This window comes from Vespa crabro, chromosome 2, assembly GCF_910589235.1.
Source record: "Vespa crabro chromosome 2, iyVesCrab1.2, whole genome shotgun sequence".
Classification (NCBI taxonomy): Eukaryota; Metazoa; Arthropoda; class Insecta; order Hymenoptera; family Vespidae; genus Vespa; species Vespa crabro.
In genome coordinates, this window is record NC_060956.1 from 5,597,900 (window position 1) to 5,622,899 (window position 25,000).

The 25,000-nt window shown below is 32.9% G+C and overlaps 1 protein-coding gene across 4 annotated transcripts in view; it reads right to left on the bottom strand.

The window, feature by feature from the left end:
- Nucleotides 1–4,956: 4,956 nt before the first annotated feature.
- Nucleotides 4,957–25,000, bottom strand: part of LOC124422316 (E3 ubiquitin-protein ligase Rnf220-like) — a 159,616-nt gene continuing 139,572 nt past the window's right edge. For all 4 annotated transcript variants that reach the window (XM_046958615.1, XM_046958614.1, XM_046958613.1 and 1 more), the window contains 5 exons: nt 10,958–11,253; nt 10,157–10,427; nt 8,934–9,454; nt 7,616–7,690; nt 4,957–6,817 (listed from right to left, as the gene is read on the bottom strand). In XM_046958615.1, the coding sequence (XP_046814571.1) occupies nt 6,746–6,817; nt 7,616–7,690; nt 8,934–9,454; nt 10,157–10,427; nt 10,958–11,253 (1,235 nt within the window). In that variant the 3' untranslated portion in view covers nt 4,957–6,745. The remainder of the gene's footprint in view (nt 6,818–7,615; nt 7,691–8,933; nt 9,455–10,156; nt 10,428–10,957; nt 11,254–25,000) is intronic.

The following is a 25,000-nucleotide window of genomic DNA, read 5'->3' on the forward strand; positions in this document are numbered from 1 at the left end:
AATGAAAATAGAATTGGGAAAAAGAAGAAAAAAAATTAAAAAAAACAAAATGAAGTACGTGAATGAATAAAGGATAGTGTATCTAAACGTGCATAACTTGTGCTGCGATAAATCGATTTTTTTCTGATTGCATCACATTATATTATATCATTGACTATCTACGTATAGAATTAAATATATTACGATTGATTATTATACGTTAATACACATAGAGATTAAATAAATAATATATTTCTTAAAGAATTCGTCGGTATTGTGTTGTCTTAACAAAAAAAAAAAAAAAAAAAGAAAACGAAGTAACATTCAATTATTATATACACATTATGTATATATTTTTATTTTTAACAAGACGATATGTATATATATACATATATATATACACATTTTTTTCTTTACTTTACACAATTACATAAATCATTAATTTCAGAATACGAAGCATTACGGTAAGTAAAGATTACATGTCAATTTATTTATATAATAAATAAATACATACATATATATATATATATATATATATATATATATATATATATATATATATATATAATAATGAATAAAGAAATGTATCATCATTATAATCGCTTTTCGCGATTTTTTGTAAACGAAAAAAAAACAAAACAAAAAAAAAGTAGATCAATCCAAAGCGTGAGAAAAATTCCTTCGAAAGTATGATATAAAATAAAAAAAAAATTAAAAAAAAAAAAAACAGAAAAAAATGAATAAATAAATAATTTACCTACTCTCGAAATGATCATTAGTGTAGTTCACATTTTATAATACCTATCCTTTTATAAAATCATCAGAGAAAAGGAGCATGAAGAAACTAAAATAATAATAATAAGAAGAAGAAGAAGAAAAAGAATAAGAAGAAAAAGTGATCGATCGTTGTTGTCATAAGAGAGAGAAAGAGAGAGAGAGAGAGAGAGAGAGAGAGAGAGAGAGAGACAGAGATGACTCGTTGCAGAGAAAATTATTCACGCTCGGAAAGATCGTGGTTTTGCTTTAACAAAGAGACAGAGAAAGATAGAAGAGTTATAAAGCTAGACGAAGATGACAATATATATATAATATATACATACATGCATAGATACATACACATATATATATATATATATATATAAAGATAACAAGAAAAAAAAGAAAGAGGGGTTGGGAAAAAGAAGAAGAAGAGGGATGGTTGGGTGAGAGGGAGGAAAAGAAAAAGACGTTTCTCTGGTGGTAACTCGAAACATATCGTCGTTGAGAAGTAGCATACTCGCTTTGATCGTAGGAGGTGGTAGAAAGAGATAGACATATAGACGTAGAGGGAGAAAAAGAAAGAAAGAAAGAGAGAGAGAGAGAGAGAGAGAGAGACAAGGAACGAGGTGAATGAGGAGTAAGAGGAGGAAGAGTAGGAAGAAGGAGAGAAAGCTTTGAGACTGGGCCAGAACTCTGGTTGGCCTCCGCCTTGATAGGACGGTAGGCGGTAACAAAAGCGTTATAATTCGCTCGAGTTCGCAGGCGTAGCTGAGGTCCACACCAGAACGTTGAGAATTCAAGAGAGAGGGAGGTCTCGATGAAGCCCGGAGTTGCGCGTTCGGTGCTTTTACGAGCCTCCTCTCTCTGTCCTTTCTTTCTCTCTCTCTCACACTCTCTCTCGCTCTCTCTCTTTCTCTCTCTCTACTCCCTTCTCCGTCATCCAACGTCGCTGCTATTCCTCAGATCTATACGCCCCTCCCTCGCAGGAGGACGACGACTGGCTAACGCCTACGAAACGACGAGGAACCGAAAGATATTTGGGCTTTTGTTATTCCAAAATCTTTAATTTTTTTCTTTTTTTTTCTTTTTTTTTCCTCCTTTTTTTTCTTCCTTTTTCATCCATGGTAATAAGGAAATTAACGTTTTTTCCTTTTCTTTTTTCTTCCTTTTTTTTCTTTTCTTTTTCTTTTTTTTTGTCTGCTTTTCTTTTTTTTTTTTATTCTGTCTTTTTTTTTTTTTTTTTTGATAAAGTCCGTTGAATTTTCAAATTTCTTTCGTTAAAGATTTCATCGGGGAATCTTGTTTTTTTTTTTTTTAAAGAGGGAGAGGGAGAGAGGGAGGGAGGGAGAGAGAGAGAGAGAGAGAGATGTTCGTTCACTATTTCGTTAAAAAATCAATGAAATTTTTTTAAATAGATATTCAAATGAACGAAAGACTCTATTAAGGACGACGTATTATCTTGTTTATTTTTTGGTTTTTTCTTTTTTTTCTTCTTTTTAATTATTTTTATCACTACTATTATTATATTACTATCTTCTTTTCTTTCTTCTTTTTTCCTTTCGATAGAAAGATAAATATGTTTCTATTCAAGTATTACTTTACAAAATACAATTTTTCAATACATACGTACATATATTTATATTTCGCATCGCAAAATTATTCTTCTTTTTTTCTTAGGATACCCTTCTTCTATACCAGAATTTATTTCAATGTCATCAAGAAAAAGAAGAGAGAGAGAGAGAGAGAGAGAGAGAGAGAGAGAGAGAGAGAGAAAGAGAGATATAAAAAGGAAAGAAAAACAAACAAACAAACAAACAAACAAACAAATAAATAAATAAACAAAAGAAACACACGTTTTAGGGACCTGCAGTATGGTCTCGTTGATTACGAAAAAAAAAAAAAAAGGCGAAGAGACGAGAAAAATCATTCCAGCATTCGAGCGAGAGATCAAAAGGCATGCTTTACAACGATTTGTTCTTCCAGAAAAAAAAAAGAAAAAAAGAAAAAAAAACAAAAAAGAATCATACGAGACCGCACGAATACGGTTCGTTGAATTTTTCTACCGCGGAGAGACATCTATAAAAGTTAACTAAAAAAAATAAGAGTGGGAGAGAAAATAAAAGGAAAAAAAAATATATATATATATGAGAGAGAGAGAGAGAGAGAGAGAGAGAGTGAGAGAGGAAGAGAGAAGTCTGGAAGCTTTTCATAGACGAATAAAAAGTAATCGACATGAAACTCTCTCTTGCTAGAGGCGCGAACCTCTCGTAATAAGAGAGAGAGATATAGGTATACGTAATTGTGTACACACACACACACACACACACACACGCACGCACGAACGTACACAAACGTACATATCTAGAGTACAAGAAGGATGTACAGAGAGTTCTGTAGAGGAAAGGATAGGCGGAGCTTTCTGGTACCGCGCCTCCGCTTTAGCGAACCCACCTTTCCTGTTCTATTCCCCCAGTCGAATGCCCTGGTTGAGCTTTTCCCAAACCTTTTCCCATTTTCCCTCTCTCTCTCTCTCTGCTCCTGTCTCTATCTCTTTCTCTCTCTCTCTCTCTATCTTTCTCCCTCTCGTACGACCTTTTCATCCCCACTACATCTCGACGACGATACACATAGTCGCACTCCTTTCTGTCCTTTCGACGAAAGCGCACCTGCAAACCACGGGGCTCCACCTCCCTGTCACCTCCGGCACCACCTTTTGCCTCAGCAATCCTCCTCCTCCTCCTCCTCCTCCACCTCCTTCTCCGCCACTTTCTTTCTCTCTCTCTCTCTCTCTCTGTCTTTTTCAACACAAACTCTCTACTTCTCTCTCTTTCTATCTATCTATCCATCTAACTATCTATCTCTTTCTTTCTCTTTCTTTCCTCTAGACTTCCGTCTTTCCTTCTTTACTGTCTTTACAGCTACGAATATACCTAGCTAGCTAGCTACTACCTATCTATCTTTCCATCCATCCATCCATTCATCCATCCATCCATCCATCCTTCCTTCCTTCCTTCCTTATCATTTTTTCTTTCCTTTCTTTTTTTTTTTTGCCTTCCAAGCACTTCCCTTCTATCCTTCTTCTCTAGGCGTCGGCCATTTTGTACAATTTTTTGTCACATCCTTTCGTAACCTTCGGCTTTAATCAGAAAGAGGGAGAAAGAGGGTGAGAGAGAGTGAGAAAGTGAGAAGGAGATAAGAGACGGATATTAAACGCTCTACCTCTTTTATGGAAGAATACACAAGCCTTAGGATCCTTGTATTCTCTTTCGGTGTGTCTACTTGCGGTTGGATCTTGGCTTCCTTATTTCTCTACTAACTTGATTACTTTGGGAATTTTACTTATGTCAGAGGAAAAAGTTAACGGTTACTTCGTTTATTTCTTACTTACCTTTTAATACGATAACACGGCTAGGGTTCATTGTTCGCTGAAAAATCATTAATATTTTGATTTTACGTCATTTTCAAGAGACGTCTCTGATATGTTTCATGCAAGACGTATCGAAAAATTATTCGATTTATATGGATAATCGAAATCTCTTTCATAGAAAATGATTATGGTGATTGCATTGACATGTAAAATAATTTCAATGCTCAATTTCTATGAAATATTATTAATAGTATATCATTGGAAAAATCTAACTCGATTAATTTTAAGAAGAATTTACCAAAAGATATTTATCAAATTTACTATTTATTTTTAAATTATTATTATGATGATCGAAGATCGTTCAATTGTAAATAATTACAATGTTCGCATTTCTTTTTTGAACATTCATTTAATTTATCAGAGATATATACGAACGAAAGAACTTTACCGATTTTAGAGAGAAAAAAGAACGAGAAAATAAAATTAAGAAAAAAAAAGAAAAAGAAAAAATTATGAAAATGATCATCGCGATTGTTAGCATTTAAATAATTCTAATGTACATTGTAATTTTATAAATTATCGGAGATACGATCAAATCGAAAGAAATTAATCTTTTTTAGGAAAAATTGTTAAGACGATTATATCGTTTTTGGCCTGCATATAAAATAACTTCGAAGATTTTCTTGGAGACGTTATTACAAAACAAAAGAAAAAAAAAAGAAGAGAAAATTAAAGAAAAGAAAGAGAAAAAGACAGAAAAGAAAGAAGAGGAAATGAAAGAAAAGAAAAAAAACTTGACTGTTTTTGGGAAGAATTATAATGACTATTATGGGAGATAATTGTAACGACACTACATTCCATGATCGTTTTATTATGGATTACAGAACAGCGTTCGGGGGGAGAAAAGAGGGTAGTTGCTACGCTTTTTCTTCTTTTTCTTCTTTTTCATCTTCTTCTTTTTCTTCTTCTTCTTCGCCATCAGCTTTTCTCATCGTATTTACAGTATAGTCCTCGCGTTTGGCGAGCTAAACGATTCGACGATTAGCTAAATGCTTCGTTAATTATCATCGACGATCGGGAAGAAAAAAAAAAGTATTAGCGTCGATCGTTTTGCAAAAGGTTTAACGAGTTAAAAAAAACTCGATGATTTTTGTTTAGTTTGATAAACGAGGAACGATCGAGGTATCTTTCTTCTCGATCGTCGATAGGATCGATTTTTTAGAATTAGAACGAGAGAGTATCGTAAAGGTGCGGGCTCGTCGTCGATCGTACACACGTCCTTTCAAAATGAGGGCCATTTTTAAGGAATTTTTTCTTTTCTTTTTTTTTTTTTTTCTTTTTTTTTCTTCTTCTTCTTCTTTTTTTCTAGCAACAAATCGTCTCCGTTTATTCCGTGTAAGTATAAGTGCGCGCGCGCGGTTTAATCATTCGAAGATAAAATGTATGTGTTTGGACTTTTGTTAATTCGCTCTTATCGAATAATTTTCATTTCTGTTTTTTTTTTTCTTTTTTTTTCTTTTTTTTTTTTCTTTCTTTATAACGTACGCAAACACTTTACTTCTTACTTTACGAATTTTTGTTTTTTTTTTTTTCGTTTTTTACTTTTTTTTTTGTTTTTTTTCTACAAATTTAAAAAAAACAAAGAAAAAAAGGAAAGAAAGGAAGAAAGAAAGAAAGAAAGAAAGAAAAAGAAAGAAGAAAAAGTTAATCAATTCCATTTGTAAATACGATCGACCTCATCAGTTCGCGATTTTAACGTTGGAAAAAGGGAGACGTAGGATCTACTTAAAAATTTGTCATTCGTCTCGTTCCTCAATTTTATCTATCTCGAAAATTCCTAAATCAAATCGTTCGATCGTAAATCATATTGAACGATGCCATGTATGCGCGAAAGGAACGAGACGTTCAACAACTTTAATTCACGCCCGTTAATGGCTAAAAGAGTTAATTTACTAATCCTAATAAGTGCGTTACACTCAGAGAAATAGAGAGAGAGAGAGAGAGAGAGAGAGAGAGAGAGAGAGAGAGAGAGAGAGAGAGAGAGAGAGAGAGAGAGAGAGAGAGAGAGAGAGAGAGAGAGAGAGAGAGAGAGAGAGAAAGAGAGAGAGAGAAAGAGAGAGAGAGAGAGAGAGAGAGAGAGAAAGGATACACTCTCTTTCTCTTTTTAATCGAAGGTATGATAGAGAAAAAAAAACGATCGCGATGATCGATCTTTCTCCGTGTGTATCCGTGCGTGTACGTTTACGTGAGAGAGTTAATTTATGTTATACATTTATGAATTTACAAGTATTTACACGAAATTAGCGGATACATTTCGAACGACGATTCAATGAAACTATTTTCTTTTTTGTCTTTGTCATCATTTCGTCATCGTCGTCGTTCATTTTGTTCGTTCGTTCTTAATTTTCTTTCCCGTTGTTTTTATTGTTGTTGTTGTTGTTGTTATTGTTGTTGTTGTTGTTGTTTTTCTTTTTTTGTTATTTTTCTGTTTTTTTTTTCTTTTTTTTGTTTTTTTCCCTAAATTCTGTTTCGTATTGTATCGTATTGCATTGTATTGTTTCAGTTGAAGCATAGTAGGACATAGTTCGTCGATTGGTATACTTCATCATTATCATTATAATCATTCGTACGAGATTTCGTTCACATGTAGATCCGTCGTAGATCCGATGGCGAGGTGATCATGTTGCACTGAGGACAAAGCTTTTTCGCACCCTGAGAACAGATAATGATAAAAACTTTTTATCTTTTAATTTAATTCGAACGATTATATTTATTTTATTTTATTCGTACATATTTATCTTCGTATTTAAGATATAATTAAATAAATGTGTATATTTTAAAGTTAAATATATCTATCTACTTATCTATCTATCTATGTATATCTCGTATCAAAAAGTACTGAACAGAATCATCATTAAAAGATAAAATGTCCATGATGTGATATAGGTATATCCAATTGCTATAGTTAAACCTTTGAACGGGTGGTGACTGGAATAATATAATACTTTAAAAACCATCCATGGCCATTATGGTAAACGAAAAAGAAATGTTGTGCAAAGTAGCTCCCCCGTTTCTGGCAAGATCTTCAACTTCTTCAATCGTTTTTATTCTTTATAAGCTTAAAGGAAACCAACACGGATTGTCCGGATAAGACATGAGATTTGAAAAAAGTGGTTCTTCTTCGAAAGTGTATCGACGAATGGGCTGACGCAATTAGCGGTGCTTCTACGCGCTTTTCTTCTTACGGTTTAACGAGTACCTTACCTACCTACCTACCTACCTACCTACCTACCTACCTACCTACCTACCTACCTACCTAACTAACCATAGTCTCTTTGGTCAAGAAAATTATTTATTCGATCGTCATCTCTTTCTTCCTATTTTTTTCTTTTCTTCTTCTTCTTCTTCTTCTTTTTCTTTATTTCTCTTTTCTTTCTTTCATTACATTTTTCACATTTCATCTTGGATTATAGGCATTTCGTTCGAATCAAGAGAGAAAGGAATACTTACCAACGTATGTAACCAACATTGCTCGCAATGCACGTGCCAGCAGCATACAGACGTCACTGGTTTCTTATATTGTTCCTAAGGAAAGAGAAGATAAAATTCTTCGTTAAAGAAATTGTCTCTCTCTCTCTCTCTATATATATATATATATTTGTGTGTGTGTGTGTATTGATATTCCTTGAAAAGTAAAAGATCTATCCGGAAAGGGAATTACTCTCTCGAGTAGATCGATCTGTTACATTAAACAATTATTTCAAGTTCGATCTCATTTATCGATTTAACCGGTTTTATCTAATTTAGAAAGTAAAACGATCAATTCCGATTCGAGTTGTTAAGATCTTTAATATTTTTTACGACGTGCTAAAAAAAAGAAAAAAAAAAAAGAAAGAAAAAAAGAAAGAGAAAAAAATACTTAATTTGTCTGATAAACACACGTTAGGCTAAACTTTCCAATACTTTAACTTCTGTCATAATAATTAATTTCATAGAAAAAAAAAAAAAAAGAAAGAAACGTATGTCTCTCATGATTTCTAACTAAGATTAAACGTATATAATATCTGTATCATTAATTAATGGGACGTATTTATACGATCAACCGTCGATAATAATATTAAACGACAAATATAATTTATCTAATACATTTTATATAATTTTTATTTTTACATTTGTTATTGTTATTATAGAATTTGTGCTTTTATCAAAAACAAAAAAATATATCTAATATCGCGTATAAAATTGATTTATTTTAAGGGGGGGAGAGGGATTGGAGTGGGGATGCGAAAAGACCTGAGATGGGTGAATGTCCAAAAATTTTTTTACGTCTGAAAGTTCCCTCAGAGATTAAATTTCTGCAGTGATATACGAAGTCGTTCATTCGGTAACTTTTGGAATTTTTAAAAAATTTAACTGTCAAAGCAATCGATAGTCTTCACTTTTTTTTTCCTTTTTTTTTTTATACTCGTGACAAATTTCCCTATAATTACGAATTATTAAATATCATTAAATGACGGAAAAAAAAATCTTTTTTTGTCCATCGAACATAAAAAATAATTTCTTTCAGAAGCCAATATAATTAAATTCCATGCACTCTAATGTTAAATCGTTGCAATAACGCAATTCAAAAGCAAATGTAAGAAGCTTTATAAACATTCTACAATGTTTATTTGAATGTTTCATTTTAAACGAGAATTTTAAAAAGCAATTTATATTATTCCATCACATTTCTTCAATTTTTGTTTTACATAATAATATATCGTCGTTTATTATTATTTCATTTTCGTTTTGCGAAAGAAGACGTTAAAAAAATATCATAATAACTAACCATGCAAATTAGACACTTGAATGGTTGACCACGCATTTCAGCCTCGAGTTCCTTGATCCTTCCTCGAAGAGCTTCGACGACAGGGGTTTCGCCATCCCTCCTTGGTGAAGATGAAACATTTTCATCGAGTTCGTTTTGTTGGCCAGGAATAGGCGTCGATGAGCTTGTTGTGGTCGTGGTACCCGGTTCCGGCTTGACCTCGAGCAACCCTTGCGTCAGCTGATCGGAATGAGGAGTGTGGGGTGCGTTTGGTGATATTACAGCTTCTCTAAGTGCGTCCCTCTCCTTTTGTTCCCTCGGTGTACCATCGATCCTTGGAGCGATAACATCGGCTTCGGAATATTGTGCCGGTCCAAATTCCGCAACGTCGTCACCATCGACGACCAGGTCTACGTCTTCCTCGTCTTGTTGATTTCCACCATCACCACCACCACCGCCCCCTCCTCCTCCTCCTCCTCCTCCTCCTCCACCGCCACCACCACCGGAACCACGATTGCTCGAGGATGTCGCCAAACCAGCAGCTAATTTGATCATTTTTTATATATGTAGCAGGTATTTTTTTTTGTTTGTTTCCTTTTTTCTTCTTTTTTTCTCTCTCCTCACGAACGAATAAAATCAGAAAATCTTTTTTATCACTTTTATAATTATAATGTAATTATATTACATTTAATAATGTTATATGAGTTAAATCAATATAATTGTTTATTTAAGTTAAAAATATGTCAAACTAATAATTTATATTGATTCTTATCTTATTATTGTTAAAGTAAAATATAAGTATTAATTATAAGTTAGACATTTTATTACTTAATATGACGATCAAATATATTTTTCTACGTAAATATTATTACTCTTAATATTTATTTTTTGTCTTTTATTAATTTATGGTCGTTATTAGAGAAAAGAAAATAAAAGAAAAGAAAGAAAAAAAAAAAAAATAAAGAAAAACAACATCAAATTATACGATAATTTATTAATAAAACGGTAAATCTTATTATCTATTCAAAGTTACGAGAATGATTTGAAATAATTAAATAACTTATCGAATTTTATTATTTTCTTTATAATTATTTACACGAAATATTATAGATAATATATTTGAAATATCTCATTTTATTTGTCCGTAATGTTTTAATAATGATTTTTCAGATTGAAAAAAAAAAAGGAAAAAGAGAAAAGAAAAAAAGAAATTTATTAAACAATTAGAGAAAGAAAGAACTCACCAGAAAATCCACCAACGAGCATTGACGTTGCCCGAACTCTTCTTTGACCTGCCCATTCATATTCTTCGAAGGTTTCCGCGTCACCCTCAACGTCGACTTCTTCTTCATCGAGATTCGAGTGTTGACCTGCTGGATTACCATTGTTGTGCTTGTTTAAACAACGTTCAACATGCTGATTCAATTCTTCCGGAGTACCAGACAGTCTCTCGCTACAAACTGGACACGTTGGCTCGTCCGCTTTTCTCTTTCTATTCTTCACGCGAATCCTTGCCTAATAATAAAATGAAATAAAGAAATAATTTCATTTTCAAATTGTATAATACCTATATATGTAATAAATCTTTCTTGTATCTCGTTTAATTTGATAAAAAAGAAAAAAGAAAAAAGATCAGGATAACGTTTACTCTCTAACATATTTCTACATCTCTAACATATCTCTTAATAGTTAAAATTAAAGGAGGGGGAGGGGGAAAAGAAAAAAAGAAAGAATAGAAATAAATCTAATTCTAAAATAAAAAAAAATATATATATATATATATTCATTTAATATCTATTTTTTTTGTTTCTTAAAAAAAAAATATATATATATATTCATTTAATATCTATTTTTTTTTGTTTCTTAAAAAAAAAATATATATATATATTCATTTAATATCTATTTTTTTTTGTTTCTTAAAACAAAAATATATATATATATATTTTGGATTAAATAAAAATTTTTTCTTTCCTCTTTTTTCTTTTCTTTTTTTGTTTTTTTTTTGTCCCTTTCATAAATCAAATGATTATATTACAATAATTGACCTGTCTATTCGCCTTGATTCTTTTATAGGTCTCCCATCTACCCTGAGGTGTCTGATGAGGTGTTCCATGTGGTGGACCCTCGGCAGCCGACGGAGCATGTAACATCGGTCCATGCGGATGATCCTGAGGATGAACTGGTGGTAAAGTAGACCTCGGTGGCCGTGGTCGTGACGACGCTGACGAGATTTTATAAAGTCGATCGAGTTCTTGAGCAAAATGTTGCTCGAGTTCCTGCGGTCTCACTGTAACGCCACATACCGGACAACACGACGGATCCGAAGGGAATTTCTTTTTGCCTTTTGACAGAAACAAGAAAAAGGAAAAACAAAAAAAAAAGAAGATATAGAAAAATAGAACGAAACAAATGGGATCATTAAAAACGTCTTATCTTTGATTTTTCAATGCTGATAATTTTAACTTAAATCTATAATCTAAGTGAATCTACTTACTTACTTATGTATCTATATACATAAATAGATATATACGTACACGTATGTGTATATATATATATATATATATATATATATATATATCTTTTTTAAACTAAAACATTCTATCGCGGGATAAGCGAGATCAGCAGATGCGAGACATCAAGCGAGAGTAACGCACGGATTTGTTTGCCCTCGTTTATTTGACGACCCGCGTGGAATTTTGGTTGGAAAAGTAATGTAAACAAAAAATCTTTCTCTCCGCTTGGATCTTGTAAAAGAGAAATCGAGGCCTCTAAAAATATTTCATAGGCGTTCTCACTCGATCAAAGAATAAAAATAATCCGTTTTAACAAGAAAAAGAAATAATAATAATAACAATAATAATAATAATTATTATTATTATTATTATTATTACTCTCTATATTTAATACGTTCTTTTGATTCATAACGATAAAAATTTTTTATTATCTTATCGATTTAATTATCGAAAAAAAAAGAAGGATGGAATGAAATGGATAAAAGAATGTCGTAAAATATTTATGTATACATATTAATAAAATAAGTAATAAATAAAGCGTGTATATATATAATATATAATAAATATACACGTGCGTGAACATATATATATATATATATAAGTACTTATATACACGTACATAAGTTTTATCCAAAACGTAAACAAAGAATTCTGAAGACGCTTGCTTGTTTTTACAACTCGACCTTCGGCTACAACGTAGAGAGCGAAAGAGAGAGAGTGAGAGAGATAAAGACAGAAAGAGAGAAATAGAGAGAGAGAGAGAGAGAGAGAGAGAGAAAGAGAGAGAAACTAACTCTCGGTCGTTCAGTCGACGGATAACATTCGGCGTGAGTCAAGCTTGTCTTCGTGAAGAAGACGAGACACCATAAGAAGAAAGGAAGGAAGAGAAGAAAGGATGGGAAGAAAGGATGAGAGAACCTTTTGTCGAAATAAACGATTGGCTTGCGTAAGCATACTTTTCATTGTTTCGACCATAACATGATAACACGAGCGATACGATACACTTTTTAATTTTTATTTATAAATTTATATATTTGAAGAAGGTTAAAGACTAGACATTTCAATTTTTATCATATCGTCACAGTCGACGTTTATTTAGATCACGTCAGTATGGTATTCGTTCAATATTATTTCCGTCCTTCCTCTTCCTCATCCTCTTCTTCATTATACCATCTTTATTTTCTTTTCGATAAATCATACGCCATTTATATACCCACAATCATATGTTATTTTATCTATAAGTTAATTTAATACATTATTAATATATATATACATATATATATATATATATATATATATATATATATATATATCAATAAGTTTTATTTATAGGTTATATTTATATATATATATATATGTAGATATATACAAATTATTTGAAATAAGTTTATATATTAGAGATAAATATTTTTCAATTTTGATCTTATCAAGAGTCGACGTTTATTAGTATTATGTCAGTATGGTATTCGTTAAAGTATTACCATCCTTGTTTCTTTCTCATCCACCTCAAATATTTCCTATCTCTTTTTTCTACGCAAACTTTCTCATCAGTCCATCTTTTTTCCCCTCTCTCTTTTTCTTTCTCCACCAGCATCACCACCTCCTCCTCCTCCTCCACCTCTTCCTCCTACTTTTCCTCCTTTTTCTTCGTCCATCCGCCCTCTTTTCTTCTCCTTTTCTTTTCATTCTCTTTGTCCTTTAAACTCGCTTACCAGCATATCCTTTCCTTTCCTTCGTTTCCCCATTCAATTAGATACACCGGGCAAATTTATGTACGTGCCTTCGTACTCGATATTCCTTTCTTCTTTCCTTTATTGAACGAGACACCCTCTCCATTTTAGTATCATCCGCCCCCCACACCCCCTTCCACCGTTGCAGTCGTATGGAGTTCGATGGGAAATAATCATGAGAGGAGTATTCCGTACTTTTAGAAAACGATCTTCTCTCGATTAGATTCTTTTCTCTCTCTCTCTCTCTCTCTCTCTCTCTCTCTCTTTTTTCCTTTATGTTTTCATTGCTTCATTTATTCTCATACACGCGTTTACTTATTTGCTTATATATATATATATCTATATATATATATCTATATATATATATATATATATATATATATATATATATATATATATGCGTAATAGATCTTGTAGTTATTTATATATTATCTATATATGTATAACGTTTCAAAAATATAATATAATATATTATATATATATATTATATTATATTAATAATATTAATAAAATACATACAGATAATATAGATAATTATATATATATAATATTACGTATTTATTCGTATTTCATTTCTCAATAATATCATCCCCACTTATATTATTTCAACCATTATAATCCTCATTATGTTTGAATATTAGAATAAACAAATCCTGTTTATCGATCTAAAGAAGGAGAAAAATACATTTTAAATATGCGACGTTATGTACTTAAGAAGAAAATAAGCTCGTCCATTATCACAAGAGATACCCTACAACGGTTACCATCTAGTGAACGAAGATACGAGTTCTTCTTCTTCTTCTTTTCCTTCTTCTTTTTTTTTTCGAGGGTCGACATAATTAACGGAAGAGGAGGAGGGTCATCTTCTTTTAAGGGGTTGAAAATAAGGAGTGAAAAGTAGGAGGGAGTATAGTAGCAGGTGGCTAAGCCGCAGCCATAGTTCCTTATTTCTTTTATTTATTTTTTCTTCTTTTTTTTGTATATTCCTTCCTCCCTCTCTCTCTCTCTCTTTCTTTCTTTCTTTTTTCTTTTTCTTCCCCTACTTCTTCTTCTTTTTCTTTCTTCCTCCCTCGTCCTCTATCTTTCTCTTGTCTTTTTATTTCTTTTCTTCACCTGCCGAAGAAGAACCTTCCCCCACTTAAACTTTCTCTTTTCTTTTCCTCCTCTTATCTCAACGTGCCGTGAACATAACCACGCTATCATTTACATTTAGCTCTGTTGAAAGATAGATAGATAGAGTTAGAGAAAGACAGACAGAGACAGGGACAGAGACAGAGACAGAGACAGAGATAGAGACAGAGACAGAGATAGAGACAGAGACATAGACAGAGACAGAGACAGAGACAGAGACAGAGACAGAGACAGGGAGAGAGAGAGAGAGAGAGAGAGAGAGAGAGAGAGAGAGAGAGAGAGAAAGAGAGACGAAGAGGACAACGTGTTGGCGTTAGCGAGCGGAGAGATAGAGCGGTCGACGCGTATCTTTAATTAAAAAGAGGGCCGTCGGGACGCCTACCAACCATCTCCGGAACGAACGAAATAAAAACGGCGAAAACTCGTTGAGCTACTATCTCGATATTAAAAGAGACAACCTTGTCCTTTCATGGTTGGTACGTGGGTGTGAACTTGCTCTTTTCTTCTTTTCTCAAGAAAAAAAAAGGCAAAAAAAAAAGAAAATGTGTTTTTCTATTATAAGCATATTACGAATGTATCATATTTATTATTTTTTTTTTTTTATTTCTTTTCGGTATCTACGTAAATAATCATAGTTATTAATGAAAAGAGAGAGAGAGAGAGAGAGAGAGAGAGAGAGAGAGAGAAGAAATAACATTATTTTTACGTCGTTATTTTTTAATATAAAAATTGTAAATTGGTAATGTTTAAATCAACCGTGAAATAAAAAAGGGATGTTTTTCTATACGCATATTACGAGTATATTCTATTTATTTATTTTTATTTTCAATATCTTTTTAAATAATCATGATTATTAATAAAATGTATATATATATATATATATATATATATATATATATATGTAGTTTTTTTTTTCGTAATGTTATAGTGTAAAAATTGTAAATAAGTAATGTTTAAATCGACGGAAAAATTCGAAGAAAAGATTTTTTTGTTTACACGCATATTACAAATACATTTATATGTTTCATAAAATAATCATATATTAATAATAAAAGAAAATATATATATATATTTTTTTTCGTAATGTTATAGAGTAAAAATTGTAAATAAATAAATAAATAAATAACGTTTACATTCTACGAAGATATAATAAAGAATTATTATTTTATATACACATTACACGAGTAATATTCCATACATTGTTTTATTTTCCCCATATCATCATGAATAATCGTAATTAATAATAATAATAATAATAATAATAATAATAATAATAATAATAATAATAATAATAATAAGAAGAAGAAGAAGAAGAAGAAGAAGAAGAAGAAAAAATATTTCAATTTCCCGATTTTATTGTGACAAAATGTGTGAGCGATGTTTAAATTGACGTAAAATATTTTATTAACGATTAATAAAATAAAAGTCGAAAAGTTCAAAAGGGATGGCGAGTTTTTCGTCAAATTTGTTTCCGACCGACGGAAGTCCTTCTGAAAGTGATTAAACGTCACTTTACCAGCAGGTTTCCGGTCACGCTTTGCAAAAAAATGATAGAGGGGAGATAAGACGACTGCAAGGATGATGGCTTCATCGAGGACGTAAGTACATATGACTTGTCCGAGAGATAACGAGTTTTACTCTTATCGATTTATCATTAATAATACTTGTTAAGCTGTTAAAGGAGAATCGTATTATGTCATTCTATATATGATGAATTAAAAATGATTAGAAAAATTTACAATTAAGAAAATATATATTTAGATAATTATAATTCATGAATAACGAATTTTCATTGAGTATTATTGAAAATGTAATAATTGTTATATCGATTTTATTAGACTTTTTCTTTTTAAAAACGAACAAATATTTAAGTATTAAACAAATTTTCTTTTACGTTTAAATGTTTAGAATTTTTCTATTAATTTTATTAGATCTTTGTCTTTTTTTTTTTTCTTTCTTTATATAAAACGTAAATAGAGAAGAGAATTGTGTCAAAATTTTGGGACAAGTTTTGCGTTTCAAGAAAAAATTTTACGTTACATTCGAGAGAAGAATTCACAAAGTTCATAGTAATTTTATTAGATATTTTTGTCTTCTTCTTTTTTCTTTATTTTTTAATTTTTTAATTTTTTTTGTCTTTTTTTTTTTTTTTTAATAAAACAAAAACGGATAAGAGTATTATCAAATTTTGAATCAGACTTTGGCGTTCTTTTTACAGGAAACTTTCCAGATATATAAATATGAATGTATATAAGTAAGTACATATATATATATATATATATATATGTACTTTCTTCTATTTTCTTCTTTGTATATATATATGTATTACTTATATATATATATACAAAGAAGAAAGTAGAAGGGGGTGGAGTTTTAACGGTTACACCGAAAGTCGTCGTCGCTTCGTAGAATGGCGAACGAGAGACATTTGGCTGCAATTCGAGCTCCGCCTTTCCGGGTTTATGGCCTCGATTTGGATTCCTGGCGCATCGGCCGCCATGTGAATGCCTCTTTGATTTAATAGAGAACATCAACGCGAACTCGAAGGGCGAGAGAAGGGAGAAGAGAGAGAAAGAGAGAGAGAGAGAGAGAGAGAGAGAGACAAAGAAAAAGAGAGAGAGAGAGAGAGAGAGAGAGACTTGGCTGGTTGGGGTCGCAGGAAAGGGGTGAATCCTGATTTCTAACTCGGATGGGATGCTCAAATGAAAAGAGAAAATTTTATCGTCTGAATCATATGAAAATTCACTACTATCATCTTTTATTTTATTTCATTTTATTTTTTCTTTCTTTTATTTTAATTTTATTTTCATCCTTTCGAACGAAAGAAAATTGTATATTAAGTACTTGTGCATTATATATTTCTTTTCTCTCTCTCTCTCTCTCTCTCTCTCTGTTTTCTTTTTCCTCACATTTCTCGATTCTCCACAGAAAATTAACTCTTATCTCTTCATGTATATTCATTCGACTTGTTTAGATATATATCTAACTTCCTTTGTTGTATATAAAATATAAATGAATGAAAATTATCGCGTCGGTTAGCTCGTAAAACATAAAAGATATATTAACACACATACGTATATGTATACGTATATCGTTAACATTGATTTTTTTTTCTTTTTTTTTTTTTTTTCTAATAAAGCCTTATTTAAAACATCGTAATACGGTATATAATATTTTTCTTTTTTTTTTTTCCCCCGATTTCATTCGTTCGATATCGTCGTACTTGTATTATTAACTCTACACGAGAAAAAAAAAGGGAAACGAAAAGATAAAAGAAGGAAAAAAAAAGAAAAAGAGAACAAATTCTACCTGGAAAAAAAAAAGAAGGAAAGAAAGAAAAAAAGAAAAAATGGAGAAGAGAAACTTGAAAAAGAAAAGAAAAAAGAAAAAAAAGAGAAAACTTCGCGAGGAGTCACTTTTCACGCAAGAAAGAAAATATATCGAAAAGACGAAGTTTTTAGTACGATGACATTAGATCCATTAAATGATATAATTAATGAATTTATCGTTCAATTTATTTACTATTTAAAATTACATTAATCATTTATCCGTAAAGACGTATGTAAGAGATTTGATAACTCCGCTAACGAATATGTCTTTTTGGAATCGACACTCAACCGATATCTACGATGAAAGACCATAATCCGGATGGAGCAATTAGTAGAGGCGGCATAATTAGTACGTATCGATGCTGGAAGTACGGCGGTTAGGAACGTATGATGCTCCTAACGGTGGCACCCTACCCACGTATAATCCGGTTTTAATTAAATAAGTGCCTTCCACACCACGAGCGGTTGGTCCATGGCTCCCTGGAGGACCTTCCACCCTTCCGTACTCTCTCTCTCTCTCTCTCTCTCTTTCTCTCTCTCTTTCTCTCTCTCTCTCTCTTTCATTCATATTACCGATGCCTTTCGGGTATGTTGGAACAAGCGAGGAAAGAGTTAGACGTCGTCGAATTTCCGCTTGTACGCGAATGCTCGTTGAGGGTGTCTTGAAACGGTATGTGCACAGAGAAAGACGGAAATACAGAGAGAGAGAGAGAGAGAGATAGAAAGAAAGAAAGAAAGAAAGAAAGAGAGAGAGAGAGAAGGGTGAAAGGAGAAGGGAATGATGGCACACGGCCACCACCAACGGACGTCGAGGCATTTAACCACAACTGTTGTCGTCTCGATGGTGTGGGTTATGGGCTGCTTCGTAGAGTTACCACGAACACCATCCCTCACTCTCTCTCTCTCTCTCTCTCTCCATTCGCACCAAAAATCTCTCTCTCTTTTCTTTTAGTTGAGATTTACACGAAGGTTACTTATCATCTCTCTCTCTTTCTCTCTCTTTCACTCTTTTTTCTTTTTTCTTTTCTTTTCTTTTATTTCATTTCATTTTTTTCTCACCCTTTTTTTTTCTCTATTTTATTCAATACACTATCATCCCCCTTTTGCGAAAGTATTATACCATACCCATTTCGAGATTTCCAGACTCATGAAAATTTCAAACGTTTCACTTGCAGATCGTAACAATTCCGACATCCGTCGGAACGTATGTACGGATCGTAACACGAGTCCTCGATTAGGTATTAGATTAGATCGATCGGCAATGATTATTTCTATTGAATTTTCCGTTGTTGACCGGACTCGGGAAAGTGTCGATAGCTAGTTACGCATCCACCCTTCCTCCTCACCCTTCGTCGAGAATATTCAACGTTGTCGTTATCGTTCGTTCCCTTGAGAAATAATTCACAGGTTGCATTCATTCGTCCTGTCAAACGATTTCGTCGTCGTCGTCGTTGTTGGTTGTCGCTGTCGTTGTCGTCGTTGTCGTCGGTAGTCAGAGAAAAAGACAAATTTTTTCTATTTCCATGACGTCGACATGGAGATAAGATATACTCTATCCCGTTTCATCGATTTCATCTAGGGAGATTCGAAAAGGAGTAAAAAAAAAAAAAAAAAAAAAAAAAAAAAAACAAAAAAAGAAGAGGAAGAAGAAGAAAAAAGAAAGAAACGAAAAGGATCGCGAATAATCGTTAATTAATTTTAACCAGTTCTTTATTTATTACTTATATTTAATGAATAAATTAATTAATTAATTTATTTATTTATTCATTCATTTATTTATATTCCCGATGATATCTCGTAAAAATTTTCCAGTTGGCATGCGTCAACTCATATGTTGAAAGCAACGAAAGCAATTTTCTTTCGTATTTTATTCGTCGGTTGTGAATAAAGGAAAAGAGAAGAAAAAGGAGGAGGAGGAGGAGGAGGAGGATGACGAGAAGGTGGAGTCATTTCAAAGATCGGTACACATCTTCACAGTTTTACGTTCGATGTGATCACGGGTCGTCGTTCCCTAGGGTAGCTACTTCCGATGTAAATCCCAGCGTTTAGTGCTAATTAAATAGCCCTTAACCTCTTTGGCCCTCGCGATCCTCGCATTATCGCGATTACTTCTCCTCTTTCTCCTTTCATGACTACTCCTCGGCATTCGAAATCATCCACTTGACGAGACAACCTTTACGATATTTAGTTGGAACTTGTTGCACCTAACTATAAGACTTCTCGAAGATTTGGCCTAACGAGAGAATGCTCATTTTTCTTTTTTATCACGATCCTCGTTCCTTATCTCTCTTTCTCTCTCTCTCTCTCTCTCTCTCTCTTTTTCTCTGATTCTTTTCTCTCTCTCTCTCTCTCTCTCTCTCTCTCTTTTTCTCTGATTCTTTTCTCTCTCTCTCTCTCTCTCTCTCTCTCTCTCTCTTTCTCTATCTTTCTTTCGTTCAACTGTCATTCAAGAATTCGCTAAAGTATGGCGAACGATCTTCCTTCTCTTGAATCTTAATTTCCATCTTTTGATCTTCGAAAGATTTTATAATAAACGTACTGGAACTATAAAATACCAAGAGAGCTGTAAAATGATGATAAAATCTTATTCGTTGGACTCGGTATTTTAACCAGTTTCTTTCCGTGGCACAAACAATATTGGCTTAACTAACCGGTGATTACGATGTATCTTTCTCTCTCTTTATCTCTCTCTGTCTCTTTCCCTCTACTCCTTCTCTTTCGTACGAATCTTCCAGTTCACGTGCGAGTCCCTGCATCATCTCGATATCTCTCTGGCAGTCTCTGTTAGTCGTATCGACGTGGATTTACGATAATCGGATCTTAACGGTCTCGCCTTGTCACGACCGGCAGGTAGATAGACTTAATCGTGGTGCGTTTAAGTAAGTACGCGTTGAGAGATCTTTGGGATGGTTCCGGTGAACGGTGATTATCAAGCTCGGCGAATGATCCATCCTGACATATTTAGGGACTGGTTCCTTCGTTTGGATCAATAAGAAAAATGAAAGAGAATGAAAGATAAAGATAAAAAGAGAGAGAGAGAGAGAGAGAGAGAGAGAGAGAGAGAGAGAAAATATTATAACTGCCTCAAGTAAGGCTTGCAAACTATATTGCTTCTGCCGAGCAAACTCATTAACTCCGAACGAACATTTGTATCCTTTTACTTGAAAACGATCGAGATACTTATGTGATCGAGACAATAAATAAAATAATATATGAGACCATATGCAATCGAATTTTTATGATCTCACTGTAGGTAAGTATTCGCCAATTTTCTCATTATTTATTTGTTTATTTATTTATACGTCTGTTTGATTATTTGGACTCGTATCGTATCATATTTTATTTTTCCTTTTTATCTTTCATTTCTTTTTTATATATCTATAAGTTAGTGTTGACTATTTTTTTTTCTTCTTCTTTTTTTTCTTTTTTTTTTTTTTTTTTTTTTTAAGAAAAGACGTCGTTGTAACTTAAGCAACTCGATGTTATATATCTGCTTATCGTATAATTGACGTCATTTATATATATGTATATATTTTTTTTTCTTTTCTTTTTAAACCTAAACATTCGTTATACTTTCTCTTAGGATCACTTTCTCGCTCTGATGTTTACTCTCTATCGAGGAACATTTATCGTTAATGTCGAATGGAGGATTATAGCTGTGTTCCCTCCTCCCCCCTCCCCATCACCACCACCCCCATTTCTAAATCGACCGTAACGATCGTTTTATTAATAATTTCAGCCACGATAACGAGATGTAACGAAGCGTTCTTAACAATTGGGAACTACGCGTTGAGAGTTGGAATACAACTACTATCGATCGAATTATTATAACGTCAGGTTATTATTACTTAATTTATATCCATCTATATTTATTTGATTATTTTAATGCTAATCATTTTATTTACATAGTACTGCTGAATGTTATCCCCCAATATCATAATAATAACGTTTTGATTATTACGATTTCATATCTATCTATACCTTACACTTCATTATTTTTATACTAATCATTTTATTTTATCTACGTACATATAGTACCAACGAGCGTTCGTTTATTCGTTCATTATTTATATGTAACAAAACAAAACAAAAAAGAGAAAAAAGGAAAAAAAAAAAGATATTTAAATATTTTACTTTATCGAGTTTTTTTTCTTCTTCTTTTTTTTTTTTATTAAACCTTACTTCATAAATTTTATTCTCTAAATAAATTAATAATTATACAATTATTTTATATTTATTGTCGAAATATTTTTATAGACTATAAGAAAACTATTCATCTCTCTTTCTGTTACTCTATCTATCTATTTATCTCTCTCTCTCTATCTCTCTCCCTCTCTCTCTCTCTCTCTCGCGAATTTTTATCAAATACGATGCTCACTTTACGATGCTAGCGTTATTACCTCCTTTAGAGTAGTCTGAACTAATTTTCGTAGGGTGGAGAGAAGGAAGACAGCTGAAGAAGCTTTTCCTACCTAAATAGATGTAGAGGAAGACGATAGAGAGACAGAGACAGAGAGAGAGAGAGAGAGAGAGAGAGAGAGAGAGAGAGAGACGGTTGTTTGCGGGTTGGATATTCTAGAGCGTAAGTTCGGCAGTTAAGGATATAAGGGTGAGGGGTGAGAGGAGGGTGTGCCCGAATCTACATACGAGGTTCGGTAAGTGCGGATTCTGTGAAAGGGACCTAAAGACAAGAGCCCTTTCATGCATACCAGAGTATCTTCACTTCTCTCTCTCTCTCTCTCTCTCTCTCCCTCTCTCTTTCTCTCGATCTCTCTCATTCTCTTTCTCTCACTATGATCTTATCTCGTAGAATATCAGCTCATTTTCCTTTGGTGTACATTTTGATCTATCGAAATTCGTAATTCTATTATAAAAAATATCCGGTTTAAAAACGGAGTTGAACAAAAATTTATCAACTAAGGACACATTAAGATTTTAATCTTAGATATACTTTTTATTATTATCTTATTTCCTTCTTCCTTTTTTCTTTTTTGTATTCATCTAAGAGGAAATTCTGCAAATGCATCGTTCACACCCTAGATAGTATCGTACCGGAAAATCTCGTCTCCGTCTACCATCTACAAATTTCTTGTCTCGCACGAGCTGTGAATCCCTTTTTTTTACGCGAAGAGAACAGAAAGAGAGAGAGAGAGAGAGAGAGAGAGAGAGAGAGAGAGAGAGAGAGAGAGAGAGAGAGAGAGAGAGAGAGAGAGGAAGAGAGAAAGAGAGAGAGAGAACGAAAGAAAGAGAGAAAGAGAGAGAGTAGATGGAGGGTTGAAACACGACGGGTGACATCTTTTTGTATGAACATGAGAAAAAAAGAGTGAGAGAGAGAGAGAGAGAGAGAGAGAAAGAGAGAGAGATAGCTCGTCTAATTCGCTTTTACAACCTCGAGACTCCCTATGTTCTTTCTTCTCAGTTAGGCTGACGAATAAAAAAAAAAAAAAAAAAAAAAAAAAGAACGACGGGAAGTGTCACCTGGGTACGCCAATCTAGAGAAGAACGATGTACGACAAGAAGACATGCAGTAGTATCTTTAATAATTCAACGAAAACTCAAGAATATGTGTCGAATAGTTCATCCTCTAGCACCAATTTTCTTCCTCTTTTTTTCTTTTTTTTCGTTTTTCCTTATTTTTCTTTACTTTCGAATTCTTACTCTCCTTCCTCCCACCTCTTACCCCTTCCCACCCTTTTCTCTCTCTTTCTCTCGTTCTTTAAATTTTTATGTCGAACAAAGGAAAACCTTAAAGGGCGGCGAGAAGAAGATATGAGAGGAGAGGAGAGGAGAGGAGAGGAGAGGAGAGGAGAGAAGAGGAGGTCTTTGGTGCAGGTAAAAAGTAAATTGTTCAATTCAAAGAAATCGTATAGAAAAGAATATTGCATGATAGAATTTATAATTCTCAATGAAGTATATATGTATATATAAAAAAAAGCACAAAAAAACAAAAGAAAACAAAAAACAAAAAAAAAAACAAAGAGGAAAGAAAAGTGAAACGAACGAACGTAAAATCTTCCAGAAAAGTTTCTTTTTCTTTTACGGACAATATTGTTTTTCTTCCTCGTGCGTGATCTCACGAGGAATCTCACGAGTATCATAGAATATCTACAAAGTCCAAACGATTTTGCGCACCCCTCATGGATACGGGAAACGTAGGTAGGAGGTACCTAAGCTTAATATCAAAGAGGTTTCGAGGGATACGACCACGGAATCTGAGAGTTTGTGCGTTGATGCGTGTACGACGGGAGAGAGAGAGAGAGAGAGAGAGAGAGAGAGAGAGAGAGAGAGAGAGAGAGAAACATAGTTTTAGGAAAAAGCAAGACGATGGTAATCTTTCCTTTGGCCGATGTGCAAAATCACGCGTCACCGCTCTTACTCTCCGTTTTCTACGTTCATATAGACATTCCTTTCGTCTTTCTGTCTTGTTTCCTCTCATCACTCTCTCTCTCTCTCTTTCTCTTTTTCTCTCTCTCTCTCTTTCTCTGTCTGATTGTCTTTGTGTACATCACTATATCTTTCTCTTACATATACACATGGATACGTGTATATATGTAATGTACAGTGCTACATGCGTAGCACGTATAAATGTCTGTGAGTAGCGTGGACTTCGTGTAGTATCGTTTAGGAGAGAGGACACGAACTCGTGAAACTGTACTATTCTTTTCTGGACCCTTCTACTTTCGTAACCCAAGCTGATTCGATCTTCGAGATTGCGTATCGCGTCGAAATGAATTTATCGCTTGAGAATTTGCGTAAATCCCGCTTTAACGTAAGAGAAGGGAAGGGAAAATGAGTTTACGTGACGGACTGCCTCGTCGATCCGTTTCTAACTTTTTCTCTTTTTTTTTGTCCTCTTTTAAGAACAACGAAAGGAGATAGCTCTTCCTTGTTTCTTCTCTTTTACTCTCTTTCTTCTTTTTTCTCTTTTCTTTTTTTGTATTTTTCTTTCTGTTTCTTTTTCTTACCTTATTTGTATTAAATTCGATAAATTAAAAAAGGGTTAAATCGTAAAAAAAAAAAAAATCGATGTGTACGATTTAATACGTATGTTTTCTTTTTTCAAATTCCTTTTCCCGACTGGATATTTTGAATTAACTATTAACGATCATTGTAAATTGTATAATCAGTATAACGTAATCATAATTCGAAGAGACAATTAATTCATATTGACAATGAAATATTTTCAATGTAATTAAACAACGTACTTAAGACACGTACTTTTGGGAGATACGAACGTAAAAAAAAAAAAAAAAGAAAAAGAAAAGAAATAAAGGAAGCAAAGAAAAGAAGAAAAAGCAAAAGAGGAGGAAAAAGTATTCAATTTAAGAGTGAAAAAATTAATTTCAAGATGATATTTATCTTGATACCAATAACGAGACCCCCGG